The sequence below is a fragment of the Lineus longissimus genome, chromosome 5 (genome assembly GCF_910592395.1).
Source record: "Lineus longissimus chromosome 5, tnLinLong1.2, whole genome shotgun sequence".
NCBI classification, from domain to species: domain Eukaryota; kingdom Metazoa; phylum Nemertea; class Pilidiophora; order Heteronemertea; family Lineidae; genus Lineus; species Lineus longissimus.
The window spans coordinates 9,245,566-9,259,120 of record NC_088312.1 but is presented as its reverse complement, the minus strand read 5'-3'; the positions used below and the strand labels follow the sequence as shown (position 1 = coordinate 9,259,120).

General features: G+C 41.9%; 2 protein-coding genes across 2 annotated transcripts; one reads left to right on the top strand and one right to left on the bottom strand.

Annotated features, from left to right (window-relative positions):
- The first annotated feature begins 574 nt into the window (after window positions 1–574).
- On the top strand, window positions 575–7,573 carry LOC135488312 (T-box transcription factor T homolog 1-like). Its single transcript, XM_064772870.1, has 7 exons — window positions 575–899; window positions 2,582–2,846; window positions 3,695–3,835; window positions 4,574–4,635; window positions 5,771–5,835; window positions 6,174–6,353; window positions 6,700–7,573. The coding sequence occupies exons 1-7, from the start codon at window positions 715–717 to the stop codon at window positions 7,077–7,079; spliced, it is 1,278 nt and encodes a 425-aa protein (XP_064628940.1). The 5' UTR covers window positions 575–714; the 3' UTR covers window positions 7,080–7,573.
- A 17-nt stretch (window positions 7,574–7,590) lies between these two features.
- Window positions 7,591–12,536, bottom strand: LOC135488314 (1-deoxypentalenic acid 11-beta-hydroxylase-like). The gene is made up of 8 exons (XM_064772871.1): window positions 12,203–12,536; window positions 11,815–11,983; window positions 11,470–11,527; window positions 11,087–11,150; window positions 10,496–10,651; window positions 10,111–10,169; window positions 9,586–9,751; window positions 7,591–9,319 (listed from the first exon to the last, which is right to left on the bottom strand). Exons 1-8 carry the CDS (start codon window positions 12,343–12,345, stop codon window positions 9,172–9,174), a joined length of 963 nt encoding a protein of 320 aa, XP_064628941.1. The 5' UTR covers window positions 12,346–12,536; the 3' UTR covers window positions 7,591–9,171.
- Window positions 12,537–13,555: the final 1,019 nt, after the last annotated feature.

The window sequence follows — 13,555 nt, the reverse complement described above, 5'->3', positions numbered from 1 at the left end:
ACAACAGAGGTGATGGTTTGTCACCTGCACAATACTGCATCACAACAGAGGTGATGGTTTGTCACTTGCTGCGAGAGATTGATGTCCAATTCTATAGCAGGAATGCTTGTGTGCGGTGGCTTCGGGACGTGCAGACCTATACCAGCTACTCATTGCTAATTTATGGAAACCTTAGACCAGACCGGCTGGTCCTTGTCATTGTCAATGTCATTGTCATTGTCACTGCCATTATCATTATCATCATCATCTTGAAAACCCCGATTCCGTGTGATAATGACTTTTTCAAAATTGATTCGGTCTGACCAAATTAAAGCACCGGGGATTGGTTTCGTCAACAACAGGTCCACCTCCCAGAGACCATTTTTAGCAGATACAACCATAATTCCTGAGAAAACGAGAATGTTCGTCTCAACGAGCATTCTAGACCCGGAAGAGCGGTTATAGTTGGAGCAAGTGTGGGGGGGGGGGGGGGGGGGGAGTATCCGGTTGCTCTCTCTGTGACTCGCGTATACACGTAAGTCAAACACCTTGACACTCGTCTTTCTCTAACATTCCCCGCAACTTGTCATATCACACTAGGCATGCGCGTGGGTTCATTCATTGACCTGTCGTGCCGTACTATAAATTGACGGGGATTTCCAAGATTTTCTCATTGACTAATTTGACTCGCTGCTGCACAGGTGGACCTTTTATTGAATCATCGGCTAACTCGAGATGAAGAGTGAGATTTGTGAAAACGAAGCGGACAGTGCCACCGGTCTGAGTGAAGTAACGACTTCTGACATCCAGTCATGTGGAGATGCGAAGAATGAAAAGATTTTGATCAAGCTGGATGAGAGACATCTTTGGGAAAAGTTCAGGGATTTTACGAATGAGATGATTGTCACAAAAAGTGGAAGGTGAGATTTATGAAATAAGGAATTACCTATAGGCTTATTAGGAAGACTAAAACACACTGTCGTCCGATGTAGCAGTTTTAAATGTCCATCCAGGGAAAACTGTCCTTCCCTATTGTATGTTGACGATGGTTTTGCAGACGTACGATGTCCTTCACCTCTGAGATTGAAATGGCATTCGTTTCAACATTAAACTAGATATTTCTTTCCAAGAGATTCTTCGGATGCGTTTAGAGTAGCTCAGTATCATAATATACACAATGTAGTTGAAAAATGCACTGAGACTTGAATATTATTATACTGTTATCATAAACAAGGAGGCCTGCTTAAATAGTTGTTGCTATAATTTTACTATGATCATTCTATTGTGGACTATATACATGTTGCTAACTTTAAAAACACTGGGGCTAAATTTTAAAATGACTTGTGCTTATCATGAATATCAGATTTTCTATTCAGGAGAAACTCGCAGCAAATATTCACCTACACTCACACTATCAGGAAAAATCTCGTTTTAAAATCATTTTAAAAATAATTTGATATACTAGTGTAATCCCTATATGAAGCCTGTGGTGCACTCATGTCGCATAACTGCACTTGGCGAAGCGTGCGTGTTTAAATTCACACAAAAATCAAAATTGCCGTTAATGTCCGAATTATCACTATCATCTTTTCTTAAAATTGCTTTTTTTCAGTGGTTGGGCAAACTTAAAACGAGTATATACACATTATAACCAATGCTAAAAATGAAATTGCATAAAAAGTAGGAGGTCACTCAGTTATTTCTTACAAAGATTTAGCATGTCAATATTTGCCACATAGAAGTCTTAGGTTGATAAGTAGAATATTGCTGAGCAAAAACACATCTTAAAGAGAAAGTGAAATAATTGGGCCAGTAGCCCAAAATGACGATGAAGGGGAGAATCACTCATAGCAATCGGCAAAAATATTGAATTAGGACTTTGCGATGTTAAATTTAGAATGAATTGTCTCAATTTGTTCAGTTTGATTTCGATTTTCGATTTTGGAGTTTTAATGTTAAGTGCCAAGGTGTAAAACGCCGGAACACGGCATAAAACGCCGGAACTATATTGGAGGGGTCTTCCTTGTGAGGTCGTAGCTATAAAAAAAGAAATTCCTACAACTATAGAACATTTTCAAATGAATCCAGAAAATTCGGTAGCGACGAAAACAACGTGATAACAACGCGGGAGAGACACAAGTGCACAAATGCAAGTGTTACGAACGACCCCCAGGAAATTGATCTGAAAACTTCTACCTACGCTTTTTGTCAACGACCCCCTCCCCATTGGAAAAATCCAGGCTCTGTGTCAGTGACGAATGATTTGATGGCGACTGGGGTTACAGCGACTTCAGAAACTTCGTATGTGTACATTCTCCACGGCAGACATAATATTACGTGACCGCCACACCACACTACTATCACTGCACCGGAGTAGGCCTATGGGGTCGTATATACAGTTTTAATATGGATTTAAGTCTTCGAGTTTCTCTTCATCACTATATATCACTGTCGATTTAAACTGTTCCATAGTTTGTTTTCTACTGATCAAGTTCATAAATCTATTGCCTATACTGGAGACCAGCTCTGAAATGCCTAAAACAGCTCATCATCTTAGAAACATTGCCTCAAATTTTGATTCATAGTGTTCATCCCATTTCAGGCGAATGTTTCCAGTGCTAAAAGTTTCTGCCGCTAATCTCGACTCCAGTGCCATGTATTCAGTTCAACTCGACTTCCAACAGGTGTCTGGACATAGATGGAAGTACGTGAATGGAGACTGGATCCCTGGATCCAAGGCTGAGCAACCTGCCCCACAGACCACTTACCTTCACCCAGATTCTCCGAACTTTGGCTCACATTGGATGAAGGACGCCATTAACTTTTCAAAAGTCAAATTAACGAATAAACATAATGGAGATGGCCAGGTAGGATATTTTTAAATCGTTAAAGCCGCAGGAAAAATTCCCATTTTACGATTGTCTAAACATCTTCCATTTATTTAGATATATAACATGTACATGTACATGTATTAGTTAATCAATTCCGTGAAATGGATTTTTTGATTATCAATACCTGACTAGCGGGCCTTCGGACTAGCGGACCTTCGGACTAGCAGCCTGTAAATCCGCCACAAAATAGCCCACCCAAGTTTCTCAAAATTTTATAGATTCTTATCAATTCGTGTCTTACTTCGTCGAAACACAAGCCTCATTTCCCCTAATTGCTCGCCAACAATGAGATCAAACGCACCGCTTCAGCGAAAGTGGTCATCATCTCATGTTGTGACGTAACAAACCGTGTGACGCCCCCATACACGTTGTATTTCATGATCTGGTGGGTTTGTAGAATTTGACTATCAATGGTACTAATAAAGCTATCAGAGTGACATTGTTATAAAAAATGGTACCCATTGCGTTTTCACGACTTCGGTGTGAAGGTGACAACCGGCGTGTTTCACTGCTTATAATACCGGTAATATTTTCTTTATATGGTATCATGTATAATTCTTTTAAGTTCCAGAAGAAGAAATGCAAAGAAATATCAGAAAAATTATTCTGTCTTGATGACACTATCGAATCACGTTCTCCAGCACCCAAGAGGGGCGAAGTGAGGAATTTTAAGTTAAAACGGCTTACTGGCCCTTATTCTCATTTTAAGATGTTTGTTGCTCTTATACTCTCAGATAAGTGAGAATATTAGAGTGAGAATTTAGAGTTGTCAGCTCTATTGTTAGCCTCAAACTTTCATGAATTTCCCTAAAATTTCTTTTCAGGTGATGTTAAATTCCCTACACAAGTACGAGCCGCGAGTCAGAATATATAAAGTTGGACTCAATGGAGACCAGAAGTTGATATCCACCAAATGCTTTCCAGAGGCACAGTTCGTTGCAGTCACTGCCTATCAAAATGAGGAGGTGGGTTATAAAAGCAGGGGAGCAATATTTCTTAGTAGACCTAATAATTTTGACGGGCCGAAGTGTCAAATCCGGCGTCAGCAGCGCAGGCACTTCGCTGGTCGCAGCATGGCGTAGCACGTTCGTCGTTGCTCGGACACGACGCAAGACCCTTCCGATTAAAAAGACCATAACCTAGATGGAGAAGGGGTCATCGATGTATCAAATCCAGTAAAACCCTTATTGTCTGCTGCCAAGATATTTGAATGTAGCTTTCTGAAGCATGAATTATATTGTTCGCCACAAAAATGAAAGTTACTTTTTATTAAAAACACTACAACAAGCAAAGCATATACACCCACAGCTTTTTTCTATCACAATGCTAGTGCGAACTATAGAGTTGGTCAAGGCATTGCACTTTAAAACATGATGCATATCCTTTGGTGAACACGCAGCGGATTCTCAATTATCATTTTCACCAGACGTTGGGCAAGGGTGCGGAACAACATAGAAAATCCCTTTGATCTAACCGCCTGTTGTGCCAATATTACACATCAAATGTCTAATGAATACTCCGGCATTTATACAGCAATATTAGTCAGCCAAAGTGGCTAGGTTAAACCAACAAACCGGGAAAGGAAAACCCCAAACAATGGTGAATGTGGACAGGCAGAAAAAGAAGAATAAAATCACTGAAAAGGTTTATTGCCGGTACTCACGAATGTTGCGCATTCTGAGGTGTGTTTTCCTTTGTTTTAGATTACGGCCCTGAAGATCAAATACAATCCGTTTGCCAAGGCATTCCAAGATGCGAAGGAAAGGTAAGAAAAGTTTATTCACCAATGAGAGTCGTTTGTTTGGCTTTGGCGATCAAGCAGTATGATTTTGCATTGCTTGACTATGATATTAGTGGTGTTAACAATGACCTGTTTTCTTAGTTCATACTCCTTTGTGAAAGAGTTAGGAGGGACTGGGCAAGTTCTGTATATGATATTCGCCAGGCAGGGGATAGGAAAAGCATAGAACATCATTGCCCTTTCGTGAATAAGGGTCATGACAAAGTCTAACTAATGACTTGATAGGTTCTTATGTAACAGCTATACCAGGGACTTTGAAAAAAGTTTTCCAGTGACAATCTGAGACAGCATCATTCGGTCAAAGATGACCAGACGCGCACCACACTGAATGGGCGGCAGGGACGGCTCTCAAACGGTCATGTGTATTGACCTATAAAATGCACTTCCGTGCGCTTGAGCCTAGTCAGTTTGGCTGAATCGGAAGGGTATTTTTGTTTTTCTTTAAAATATGACGAAAGGCCTAAACCTATATATCGATAGGCCTTCAATAATGCAATATCCTTTGATCCCTCTCTAAATCAAATTGAGTTCATTTTACTTTCGGGCAGTCAAACATATATATATCGTGTTCCTCACTTGTTCGCTAAATTCTAAATCCTTTGATGTTATTGTTCAGCGAGAATAATGTGTGTTCTACCACCGATAGTTTGTATAAGCACATTGGTGGTTACAACAAGTTTATGTTGAACAAACGGGCCTAGGCCGAGCCGCCTGGCACCCAATGTGTTCAAGCAAAACAACATTTTGCCGCACTATCCTATTTAATTCGTTTTATTGCCTGACAATTGCTAATTGTTATAGCATTTGTCACACAAACTAAATTAAAATTCCGTGGAAACGTGGTTTCAAAGATGGATTATGCCAACGACTTGACCCACGCTTCGCAGTCGCATACGACACCCGCCCCCAAAATGGCCGAAATGAGATTGTTGTTATTGGCAGAATGTCACTATCAACACAGAAAACAAATGCATTCCAAAGACACCTTTGTACTTTTGTTTTCATTGTGCGAACGCAGCAAATTGATGCGTTGTTTCGGTGTCAAGCGGATTAGGTCGGCTACTTTAACTTGATTTTCTGCCTTTTGTTCGCATTTCAGACCTGATCAAAGAGACTATTTTGAGAGTGTTCAAGAGAATCAACAACAAAAGCACGTTTCACCTTGTAAGTAGACGTGATCGGCCATTCGATGGGCCACCCGGACTGTGCACTCAAAATTAAACAAACATTTATTTCCAACATGACCGCTTGTTAACGCCCATTCAAGTTCATGATAAATACTTTCAGCTGCAATCCTATTCAGACATTTCATGATACCTTTGGTCCAGTGGTTTACCCATTGCCCTGACGCATTAATGAAGCTTTGATAGGTTTGTCTGTCTCCATCAATGGCATTCCACCAGTCTGATACCAATTGGATACGCCATGAAGGAAAATCCCTTACAAAAGCGATCAGCAAATCGTGTTATGATCTTATAATCTTAGTTTCATTACCATTCCAGTACCTGGCCCCTGGTTCTTGCCATCACCCACCAGCGCCTCTCTAGTCCCACCACCAGCTCATCAGTTCAGAAATGGCTTTCCGTCCACTAACTGTGATAGACTCCCAGACCGGTTCGCTCTCCGAGGACACAGAGCTGCTCCCTATCCCCATGCTCTTCCAAGGCGGTCTCCTCCTCATGGTAAGATTGGTGACGTGAGTCGTGGCTTTCGCTATGTAGGTCTCTCAGAAAATTCTAAAAGAGGAGTCCGTCAAGGGGACGTATTGCGCCCAAATTTGTTCAGAATATAAATTACTTTGTTTTACGAGGCTGGGTCACGTTCTACTTTTTACCAAAGGAATGATATACATCACGACTTGTTGTTTGGTTTTACATCTGCACATATCGAAGACTGTTTTTAATTTAACTCTTCCAAGTCACCAGCGTCCAAGTATAGGCGCTTTTAGGTTTGCTTTAAGAAATTCACATCGTTCTATGACTTCCAAAATGGTTCTGTTCGATTGTTACGATGAATGATTTCTTCCAGGTAATCTTCCACGGGAAGTTGGCCCAAACATTCCCGTCCTTGACATCGCCGACAGCTGGCACGTATCGTCTCCAAGTCATCACGTCCTCACGACTGGCAGTAGCCCAGCCGTTATGCAGAATCAATATATGTGGTCCATGCCCAGTCTTTCCGACCAGAGTTGTGCAATGTCCCATCAGCTTTTCGTCCGTCCCGCCCTGACATCCGACTTGCCTTTCACAACGACGTCCGCCCCCATCGTGTCTGCTCATTCTATGGACCCTATTTATAATCAAGCCTTTGAAGGACATTCAGACATTTCCTACTCGTCAGTTATTGCTGCAGCCAGAGAGGGCACGAGTAAGTCGCCCTGGAACGTGATACCGACGACAGCTATCTGAAATGTTTAACGGTTTTACTTACCAGCTATGTGGCAATTCGGTTATGTACGAAAAGGCCGATCCGGTCTTGGATCTGGATACGAAGACGACCAAATCTGAGCTGGTCGTTTGTGACGGACTGGCGTCTCGTCTCAGCAAGGTTTCATGGTCTGTCCTCGCGGTACCTCCTTAACTCGGGTATGAATGTGCAACTCCGTGCATCGTTTGGGGAAGACTCGGATATACTGTTGGATGTGTCAACACTGAAATTAACAATCGGCAACATTGGCGCTTCAATGTCGTCTGGATCCAGGTGTCTCAGGCTATACGTCCCGCGTCCGCCTCTCGCCACCAGAGGCTGGGACGCATTTTGGTGGACGATTGAGGCAGACTTGCCGATTGTGACCATACATACGGGAAGCAAACTTGATTGTTTTGCTATTTGTGCAATAGGGAACATAATATATTTCAAACGGCCAGTTGGTGTTAGATACGTAGTTCTCTTGTCATCTTGTAATACATACATATGATTGTCGTGTACTGCAATGCCCGTGTAACTGCATCATGACTTAAATATCGCGTTGGCACAATGACTATTGAAAGGAACAGATTCTTGTTCATTGAAAGATTCTGGTTGGCTCTCGTGTGATCCGAAAAAACTGAGCAAGTGTTAGTTTGTTGCAGACCAATGTCTTCAGTTGAGATTGACCAAGTATAAATTCTTCCATGGCAGCATTTCCTAAAGGACGGAGTTTGTCTCACATTGAATAACTCCTCGTGAAACTATAGTCTGCTGCTGGATAGTACCCATTTCCCATCACCGATTTCAATTGTGTTGTCTTATTCTGTGTCAGACGGTATAGTTTGGTTGTACTCCCGTCCTTCGTTTCCTTACTGTTTGCACTACATCCGTGATTGACTTCATTTTTGATACAGATACTATGCAGGAGTCAAACAACGCGCACTAGCAATTACATAAACATGAACATTGTAAATGAAAACGGGATAAACGTCAATCTTTCTCAAAATTATTTTTTGTCAAAGTTTCGTCCACTTCTGCGTCACTAACATATCAGCGCAGACAGGAACATTATCCTAAACGATAGATGCATAAACACAATGGCGCCAAACGATCTTGACAATTTGTAACATTCCGTATATTTGCGTCTGTTTCCTGTGCTTTCATGGTGATTTCTCGATTATTTATTAATATGGTGTACTTTGTTATTGTTTGAGCGGCCTTTCTCCGGTGGCAACTTAGTCGCAATTGTGATGTTTTATGTCAATTAATTCTTGCATAATACGACGACAATCAACAAGGCACAAACAAGTTGCAATTAATGTAGGGAAGAAACAAATAATTTGTGTATACATTGGCACTAATGTATCAAATTTGTTTATAGTACCTTGTAAGTGCCCACCTGGTAGTTTGACATGAGAATAAATGAAACACATGGTTTAAGTACATAGTTCACTTTTTCATTCCCCGAGTCCATGCAGTTACAGCGGCGATTATTTGAACCCGGTGTTTTAACCAAATATCTTTTTCTCTTGGGTAAATTTGATTATTGTGCGCTGGTTTTAGAATTTGCTCGCTACGTGACTAATGAAAGGCGATAACACTCGTGGTGTGTGCGGTTTGGATGGATGAAAGTGCCGCGCTATTATGCGGTGACGGGACAACTTACGCCCGTCCAAAATCTGCAGGCAAGGTTCCTTTCGAACCACTGTCTTTACCACGCGATTGTTTGTTTTTATTTATGCGATAGCATTCGTAGAATTGTTTTCCAAGCACGGATTTGAGTGCATTATGATATTCATCATTCCTTGACAGGCATTGTGATGTCATGTCCAAATCTCGAGTATTTCCTCTCGGAGAGTCAATGGCACAATGTTATACCCCTTCCCACCGTCACGTTTCAGCTGCGTTCCTTACACATATGCCCGTCACTAGTTTTTAATGTTTTGATCTAAAGAAAATGTTTGGTTTTAAACATATGGTGATAATATCATGCTATGACAATGATATTCTCTGTTCAGTGTTTACTTTCGCATGTTTATCTTTCTTAATATTGTTCGAAGTAGATTATATTTTGCTTGTAAGATTCAGTATCTAGAATCCCCAACTTTTCTTCATCTCCTCCATAGTAACGTGGTGTTTGTCTTCGTCTCCTCCAGAGTATTGTAATCCAAACGTAATCTTGTCAATATTAGTGTCTCCGATGTAACGGACATCAATGGGAAGATGGGCTGGCTGCCATCTGAAAAGATGTGGCAACCTCGATTAGAATTTTGAAAGTATACAATGGTTCCTCGATAACATTTGGGTATTAGCATCAGAAAACTTAAGAAACTAAATTAATTACAGGTAAGTCTGACGTTTTTTTATGTTCACTGGTCTCTGTGAAAAGACGGCTAAAGCGACTATTTTCGATATAGGAATACGGATAAACATGCCGTTCTTGTTTTATGGTGTCCCCAATGAGGAAACAGAACGCTCGAAAACATTATATCCATATTGTCTCACCTAGTGTCACAACTTATCCTAAGTAAGTCTGTTGTGTTGGTGCTTGACATGTGGACCGTCCTCATTGTGAATATGAGCACATCACCGGCCATGAAGTCCGAGGTCTTCCACTGGCCACCAAACCTGGAACAGATCTCCTGAGGGTCTTCAGTGAACCAGCCTGTCCCTTTTAAAAACAAAAGAGACAAAGACACTTTCATCTTGAAGCACCGTCTTCTAATTACAACCTTACCTACTGTCTCGAAGACATTGAAAGTCTAGAATACGGAATAAGTGGACACACAAATTGGGACAACCCTTTGTGGTGGTCTTGTCTTTCGAAAACATAACAAATGCCTGGACCAGCAACCTTGTGACAGCACTACTCGGTCCTCAGTCTTGAGGCATCAGGAATGTGCCTTTGCTGTGTCCTCCTAGTACAGTGTATGCACTTTAAAGGCCCTTGGCTGGTTGCCGATATTTTCTATTATTTCAAGAAGTTCTATGTAAACTGTAAACTGGATAGCAGAACCGTTCACAGCCTACCAGATAAACCCTCCTTTTCTGCATCGAAGTTTCCGTATGTTTCTTGGAAATGCTTGAACCTGAAAACAAATTCACATTTTCAGCGGGACATCAATGAGATTATCAACGAGACATTTCTTTGTGCTGTACAATATAATATCTGGTACCCCTATATAAGGTGGTATCCAAGGTGTCTTCTGTATCCGTCATTCAATATAGGCACAACCAATAACGACGTTGCACTAAGGTGTCCCTATTTGATTCATCTAAACGTTGACATGAAAGCAGGTTGATGAGTGTGTACCTCCACCTTGATGCTAAGTGCTGTGCTATATGGATCTGAAATTGCGACTTCAGAAATGAGACGAAGTGCTCTCGAAAAACCACCTAACGAGTATCGACCTACTCTGGTAGTTTATGTGACCCTTCACATACGGCGAGTGTGCCCATATTTGTTGTCACATCGCCCATTGGTGTCCACATCGTGCAGAGTTGATCAGTCCCGCGGCACATGTATACGTTATCAACGTGTGCTCCAGTGAACGCTTCCCGGTAGATGGCTCTGGAATGTAACGGACTGGTTATATTTTTGTATGAGAGAATTGTCCCCATGCCAGGGACCCGTGGTCGCATCCTGTCCTGCATCCTGAGATAGTCCTACGTCGGAGTATATTGAAAACAACTGGTGCCAGGATGCCAGTCCAGAAGAAGCAAAATTTAAGCATGTCGTCAAGGACAATGTCACAACCTAAACTAAATCACCTTTTAGAAGAGTTCATGTAGCATAATTTTCACATCCTTGCCCAGGGACCCATTTGATCGAAAACACCTAACAAAAACTATTGGATTTGGGAGAACGTCATGTCAGCTCGAACACAAGGGTGGAGCTAATGCGCAATTGGAATGTTGTGCTGTGAGGGAGTAAACATGGCTGGTCAAGGCCGGAGGGGTAAGGTCTTGCCTAGCCTATCTTCTGTCAAGACTTTTCCCAACTCACCTCAGCCATTTGAAATCAAACGTCCTGACTGGTGTTCCGAACAGAGTCCCAAAAAACTGGAACGCTGTAAAATATGCATGAGAACAACTATAGAGATGTTACACCGGGACAGCTGTTCCAGTTTTAGGTTGACCTCTTGTACTACCGGTACCTTTTCTTAAGGGTGTACTTCATATCTTACTTTCATGAACTGCCTGTCTGAATACCCACATAACTTATTGATCATCTTCATGTCAAGACGAAGTAGTCCGACCGGTTCAGAGGGTGTTATCGATTGTGCTTGTCTGCACTCGGAGTTGTGACAACATTCTGATGCCCCGAATACGTGTATATCGCGCTGATGGCTAAAGCATTTTTCACCTGGTATATCATTGAACACTCACCTCTTTGGCCCTCAATGACTTTCAGGACGTTTTCATTGTGAGTTATTTCCTTTACCCCCTCGAAAGTAAAAAAAGAAAAATATTGCCCTGTCAGACACATGTTCTACAAAGTGATTGCTTCCTAGAGCATTCTAAAACGAAATTATACGCAGGATGACTCTTCCTATTTAAGTGGGTGGTGGTGTTGGTGTGTGTGTGTGTGTGGGAAGGGTGGTGTGGGGGAGGCGTCAATTAAAAAATTGAATGAATTTGATCAAATCAAAAGTAATTTTGGCAAACTTATCCAATAGGGTATGAGCAATTTAGTTTACCATTTGAAATGTAGAAGAAGCCACGACGACCTACCTCCAAGAAGGGTATGCACCCCTTGCCACACCTCTGGGCCAGAACCCCGTCCTCCCATGGTGTGCCATCCTCAAGACGGCCCGCACCCGTGTCTTTGATATGTTTGATCACAGCCAGTCGAGCGCGGAGGACCTCGTCTCGGTCATGGAGTCCCCGGATGAAGAGATACCTGGATGCAAAAAGTAGTCTTTGAGTATGACCAAACGACCATGACATTAAGATGCGTATTTTCCACGTCTCCGGTCCCTTCACCGCGTGATCATTAGAGCGATGGAGCGGACCAGAAAACGACAACGGGCCGGGGAAACAACCACTCTTACACAGAGTGCAAGGGGGGGGGGGCGATCAATGAAAGTTCTATATGTCCAAACGCCAAGAATATATTTACCCCCTTTCAGTGAGTTCTTTTAGCAATGCATCTCGGTTGCCAAGGAGATGAGAACTGTCCGGAAGCTGCTGGAGTTGTTCAGATGGGAACATCCACTCATGCTGACCAAGCTTTACGATCCTTGGGGTCGGAGTATCCGTCATGACTTCCGTGAAGTTGTAAGAGTGTGATATCCGAGTAGGGCTAAACTATTGTGAGACAGAGCCCAAAATAGGTGCTCTCGTTGTACATCACAGGTTAATTTATCTTGGACGATCTCCGAGCTGAACCCCCTAACCGAGTCGGAGTTCGGCGCGTCCTTATATGTCTAATTACTTGTCCGACAATAGCTCATTCAACCTTGCAGTGATATGAAATCATTATATATATCAATGTCCTAAATAGCTCTTCTGAAATATTGGATTGTATTACATGTCGAACTGTGTTTTGATTTTAAATGTCAATCGCGTGATAGGGTTAGATATATATCAGTATTTTGATCGATTAAACACCGAGTTTTGGGGCCGGTGTAATGTTTTTGAGTGTTTCTGTTTTTGAGTGTTTCCCGTCATTGTTTGGGAACGCTCAAAAATAGATTGACGAGTATTTCTGTGTATCCCCCCTATTGAAAAGTCATGGTCTCTCTAGCTGCCTATTGTTTGGAAACACTGAAACATGGGGAACAACCACAGATGTTACACGGGTGTAAATTTTTTTAGATGTGCCCTTATTGTCATAGGGACAAAGGATTCCATTATTATTCATTTTCAATAAGGTCCTAGTCTAGACAGATTTATACCTCCATCCGTCACCCTACAAAATGAAAGGACAGGAAATTCTGTCCGCAGGTTAAATTGTCCGGGGACAAGGAAGTCTGATTATGGACGCATTTAGTCGAATGTGGTCGAATATCTCGGGTCTCTAACAGACCTAAAGCCACAACGTTAAAGTAGGGTAGGACACTCTTTCCAGCGGACATTTAAAACAGTTACACCGGCGTAAATGGAATAACTGCAGCCTGAATATAGTGTTGGATTACAAAGTTTTAATTAAATGAAAAATCGCCGCCAAAACACATTTTTAGATCATTTGACCTTCAGGTTTTGGACTTCAGTATAGGCTACGTCGTCCTGAACTTCGTTACACCGTGAGTTGAGGCTACGAACGCCTCTGGAAGTTCAGAGTGCTTATAGATCAGAATGGGGCAAAATCAAGTGTGATTTATGGCGTCAAGACACCACTAATCAATACATACATGTATGTCATGTAAATGCGTGCATGCATAGGTTAAATAATTTAAAACATAGACTTCCAGTATACACTAGTACTTAAATTATTTGTCACACTTTATCGGATTTATCAGAACACCCCATT